Genomic DNA, 5,608 nt, shown 5'->3' with positions numbered 1-5,608 from the left:
ATTGTGTAAACACACAAAAAAAGTACTCTGTTACTTTGCAGCAGTGATGTTATATATATGTTGTTATATATATATGTTGTTGTATATAGATGTTATATATATATATATATGTGATATATATATATATCAGTTTTGACATCTTGAATGTTGTTTTTTTGTTTCACACATTAAAAGTGGTGTTTTTACAGAATTCAAGGATTTTTTTTTTTTTTTTTTTTTAATATATATGTTTTGTGTTGATCCGAAAAATGATCCGATCCGTGACTCAAAATCCGTGACACGATCCGATCCGTGAGTTAGGTGATCCGTTACACCCCTAGTATAAGGGGTGTTAAGAACGTCAAATAGCGGCTAAGCTAATGTTTTTCTTCGCACCTTCGTTTCACATACGAACAGGGCTGGAGCCAAGACATTTGGTTAGATATTGCCAGGTGTAAGTAAGTAAGTAAGTAATGTTCATTTATATAGCACTTTTACAAAGAAAAACTACAATGACAAAAACAACCGTCCAAAGTGCTTAACAGAAAACACTAGTAAAAAAGTACCAAACTTGCAGTGTCGGGAGGCAGGCTCACCTCAGGTCAAAGGCCAGGGAGAAAAGGTGTGTTTTTGCAAAAAAAAAATAAAGCCTCGATTCTCTGGGCGGATCTGACGTGGAGGGGGAGGCTATTCCAGAGCCCATCTTTTATAGTCCAAATTCACAGCAACACAGAGAACGTATAGAGGTTGAAACAGCTACAGGCCCAGAGATATAGGCCCTAAGCTGTGTGATTGTAGATGGGAGATGGGGCTGGGGAGAGACCAGAACATTCTGTAGCCTGTGGGTCAGAGAGCGGTGCAGAGCGGTCCTGGGACGTGCCTCAGCCAGGAAATACTGGTGGCAAACATCCAATGGTAGGAATAATTTGCATAAGAGCAATGTAAACTTGAAAAGGATGAATATTCATAGAGTTCAAACAGATAAAGGATTACACACTGAGGCCTCAGGCTGTGTTATTTGTAATAAAGCCTTATCGACCTAACCTTCAACTCTGGTCTGTGTTATTTTGTATTTCAAAAGTCTTGCAGTTTTACTCTTTGACCGTTTTATTTTTGAAAGTATTCAGAGGAAAGAATTCCACTCACACTTTTTGATTCACTTTCAAGTGGCGAGCTCCAGGTCCATTTGCAGACGGATACAAATCTGATACCGACACAATCGGCACCTGAGAAATGCAATGTCCCTGGCTGGGGTGGTGACGGCATTAAAGTGGTCTGGCACCAACACACGTCAAAAAACGACGACAAATTGAATCGGGATGGGGGACAACTGTATTGCCCTTGAACCGAAAAACAGTTCACACTTGCCAAAAAGTGCACTTAACAGGAGTCGCGGCGATAAGCAGTCGTGTCATCTCTCTAGAGTGCAGGTGGGAGAGGAATATCTAGTCTCCTCCCTGCCACGGAGGCCACGATGTTCCCTGCCTCGCTTCCATCCCAGCACGGGGAACCGGTGACGCAAACTAAAGACGCTGAACCAGCCAGCGGTGCTTTACACAGTGTTGTCTCCTTAAGACAGGGGCTGAAACCAACAAGCTCAGTCTACTCCTCTCACTGGGGAGGGAGGGCTTTACTCTCAGTCCCTCTCCTCTCACTGGGGAGGGAGGGCTTTACTCTCAGTCCTGCTCCTCTCACTGGGGAGGGAGGGCTTTACTCTCAGTCCTGCTCCTCTCACTGGGGAGGGAGGGCTTTACTCTCAGTCCTGCTCCTCTCACTGGGGAGGGAGGGCTTTACTCTCAGTCCCTCTCACTGGGGAGGGAGGGCTTTACTCTCACTGGGGAGGGAGGGCTTTACTCTCAGTCCCTCTCCTCTCACTGGGGAGGGAGGGCTTTACTCTCAGTCTCTCTCACTGGGGAGGGAGGGGCTTTACTCTCAGTCACTCTCACTGGGGAGGGAGGGCTTTACTCTCACTGGGGAGGGAGGGCTTTACTCTCAGTCCCTCTCACTGGGGAGGGAGGGCTTTACTCTCACTGGGGAGGGAGGGCTTTACTCTCACTGGGGAGGGAGGGCTTTACTCTCAGTCCCTCTCACTGGGGAGGGAGGGCTTTACTCTCACTGGGGAGGGAGGGCTTTACTCTCAGCCTCTCTCACTGGGGAGGAAGGGCTTTACTCTCACTGGGGAGGAAGGGCTTTACTCTCACTGGGGAGGGAGGGCTTTACTCTCAGTCCCTCTCACTGGGGAGGGAGGGCTTTACTCTCAGTCTCTCTCACTGGGGAGGGAGGGCTTTACTCTCAGTCTCTCTCACTGGGGAGGGAGGGCTTTACTCTCACTGGGGAGGGAGGGCTTTACTCTCACTGGGGAGGGAGGGCTTTACTCTCACTGGGGAGGGAGGGCTTTACTCTCAGTCTCTCCTCTCACTGGGGAGGAAGGGGGTTTAGTCTCAGTCCCTCTCACTGGGGAGGGAGGGGTTTAGTCTCAGGCCTAGCGAGGGCGAGGAGCAGGAGAAACAGCTTTATCCTGATCCACGGCTCCGCTCCTCCCAGCCAGAAGTGCTTACGGAGGCCTTCCCGGGACACTTCCATTAGTCAGGCTCGCAAAAAAAAAAAAAAAAAGAGTACAATATTTAGTTCCGGTGATGTACGAGGAGGGATGGAATGGGCATAAAGATTCTTCGCAGTGATTTCCCCCCCCCCCCCCCCCTCCTTTGCCCCCCCTCCTCGTGCCACATTCCCTTGCTCCAGGGTCAAAGGGGGGGGGGGGGTAAGAAAAACCTAACCTTCAACAAATATATTAAAGCTGTGAGACAGTTGCCACAAAATACTGCGGCCCTCAGCGTTTCGGGGTCTCGCAAACAACAACGCTCGCAGGGGCAGATTTAGAGAGAGAGAGGGGGGGAGGGGGGGGGTGTTGGGGAGATGGCCTGGGGGGGGAGGGGGGGGGTGTTGGGGAGATGGCCTGGGGGGCAACGAAATGCAAAGTTGCTGCTTCACCGCTTTACCCCATTTCAGCTCAATAAGATCCTCCGCCTGGGGGAGGTCACAGAAAGATCATATTTTCTCCCGGGTGGACAGGAGGCTATTTCTCTCCTCTCCTCGCTCCCCGACGTGCAGCTAGCTAGCGCGCCGGCCTGGTTGACACCCCCGCATTAACACACAGCTATGAGGGATGACAGGGGGGGTTCTGTGGGTACAAGCAACCAGCCACTTATAGCTGTTGAGGAAACACAGTCATCTGCAGGGGCGGTGGGAGGGGGGGGGGGGGGTTCATACTGAACAGCGTTACTGTACTGTACCAAGGGATAAATGCTCCCTAAGCATGTGAAAGAAGCATGTGGAAGGTTCTGGAAGCGTGGCTTGTGGTATAAAGCACAGCATCATTCAAGGCTAGCGTTTCACTGGGCTACGGACAAGCAAGCGGACACAGTTGGTTGAAAGGGAGAGTTGGTTGAAAGGGAGAAGAAAGTGAAAGTGCCTTGTAGCTTGAATTCTAATCAATATTAAGTTGTTACAGGTGAGAGTGTGTGTGTGTGTGTGTGTGTGTGTGTGTGTGTGTGTGTGTGTGTGTGTGTGTGTGTGTGTGTGTGTGTGTGTGTGTGTGTGTATGGGGGGGGCAGGGGGCTGGCAAGGTAAATAGGGAACTAGTTTACAGTAAATGTGCACAGTTACACGTGCCCTTACACATTACATGCCTACAATAAGGATTGTTCTTAATTGACAAAAGAAAATCGAAATATTGTAATTGGTGGCCATTCTTAGAAGATAGTAATACTAAGGCAAATATACTGGTTTTCTGTCTTAAGACATTAGGTATGTCCAAAATGAATATAATAGTTAAGTAACCAGAAGTCATGGTTAACAAAAACAATTTCATTCACGGAATGCTAATACTTCCTTATTTTTGATAGCCTTCCCTACATATTTATAAACCCAAGTGAATCGGTTTATCAGCCTCTCACGTTGACAAACGTTACATTGGCCGCGTTCGTAAATTCGCTCTGGAAATCTGATCAGCACTCATGGAACACCTCTTGTCCAATCAAATGACTTGGTCCCTTGATGACGTCGGACCCAGTGTGGGCTTCGGCGCTCACAGAGCGAATTTACGAACGCAGCCATTGTTATTAGGCCACGCCTGGCCGCTATGGGCAGGTGACAGCGAACGAAATAAGGAGTGATTTACGCTCAGTTTATTATAATAAAGATCACATGTTGGTGGACAAAACATAAAGATATAAAATGTTTTCCTCTGTCGTATTTATTATTTGATAAAGGTGGACAAATGCGTAGCGCGCAAGGATACAATGTACCTGCTGTAACCGCATCACCATCATCTGGGTCATACGGCTTCACTAACAACCTTTATCCAACATATTCATATTTTAAAAACGTGTGCAAATGAAAGCTGCCATTACCTCCTTCTTCTTCTGGCCTCCCCCGGAGTGCACACATAGCAGGAGAACCAACAGCAGGGATGCGACCGGCAGGTTGAAAGGGAATCCGGAGGACAGAGACGCCATGTTGGATGAAGATGCTCTCGCGCAGCGCAGCGTCTCCGTCGATAAGGATTGGCTGCTGGGGATGGCGAATCAGGAGCTTTCTCAGAAGGGACCATCAGGGAGTTGTAGTCCAGACGATATGGAAATTGTAGTCCAGGCAGGGAGAAGAGCGCTCGCTTATTCCACACATAGGACTACAACATGCATATAGGCCCCTAACAGACATACTGCGAGGTTGTCAAATAATAAAGGTGTCAATGAATTATTCTAAAATAGACTGACTAATTTAATGTTGATTGGTGAATGAACGCCGAGTCAGACCAGTTAATCTCTGGGAAGGCAGATGGCTGACTAAATGAGATTATGCTATTTATCTAGTCCATACACCTATCTATATATCTCATTGAATAAGTAAAGCGAGATAAATAATTATATTTTAAGCCAAAATTGTCGGACGGCAAGGTCAAGCGTGTGAATGATTTCCCAATGATATCCCCACCCATTAACAGCATTACCGATATTATAATAGTATATCAGTCCATCCTTTTACTGTAACTAGATTATTCATTCAGTTCTGGGCCTCCCGTCCATTGATAATCTGTAATAAACTCCCGTCCCGACGGCCACTTGATTCCTCCACCGCTGTCCCGCTGTCTATCGATGGAGGGCCGTGGTGGAGTGAGCAGCTCACTCCTGAGAGGGATAATTATAGAATTCCATAGAATTTGCGTGGGATTCCATGGAAAGTTCCATGGAATTCCAAGGCAAAAGGACATGATCAATCAGTAACACAGCCGAACAGCTGAGGGGGGTAATAGAATCCTGACATTTGGGTCACAATAACCCCTGTCGTGCTCTGGGGATATGATAAGTGGTAGGAGCGTTGTACAAATAAAATGCATTAATAATAAGATCATTATCCTTCGTTTAACTTTCAATTACCCAAATTGATATAGGCTACATTTACATTTTTGGCATTTAGCCTACGCATTTATCCAAAGTGAGCTACAACAAATAGCCCACATTTGTCTGAGTAAGTGAATCATCTATCCATCAGTCAGTAAATCTATGCTCGGACCAGGGGCCATTGGCAGTCACAAGGCTAGAATTGAGTCTCCATGGTGTCAGCTGGT

The 5,608-nt window shown here is 47.3% G+C and overlaps 1 protein-coding gene across 1 annotated transcript in view; it reads right to left on the bottom strand.

Annotated features, from left to right (window-relative positions):
- Nucleotides 1-4,496, bottom strand: part of tusc3 (tumor suppressor candidate 3) — a gene marked incomplete at both ends in the record, with an annotated part of 102,734 nt that extends 98,238 nt beyond the window's left edge. Inside the window, 1 exon segment of the mRNA XM_080533721.1 lies at nt 4,392-4,496. Within this exon segment, the coding sequence (XP_080389847.1) occupies nt 4,392-4,496 (105 nt within the window).
- Between the last annotated feature and the right edge of the window lie 1,112 nt (nt 4,497-5,608).

This window comes from Nansenia antarctica (assembly GCF_963989245.1).
Source record: "Nansenia antarctica genome assembly, chromosome: 6".
NCBI lineage: Eukaryota > Metazoa > Chordata > Actinopteri > Argentiniformes > Microstomatidae > Nansenia > Nansenia antarctica.
Note: the sequence above shows the minus strand (reverse complement) of the source record. Positions and strands in the feature narration are given on the sequence as shown.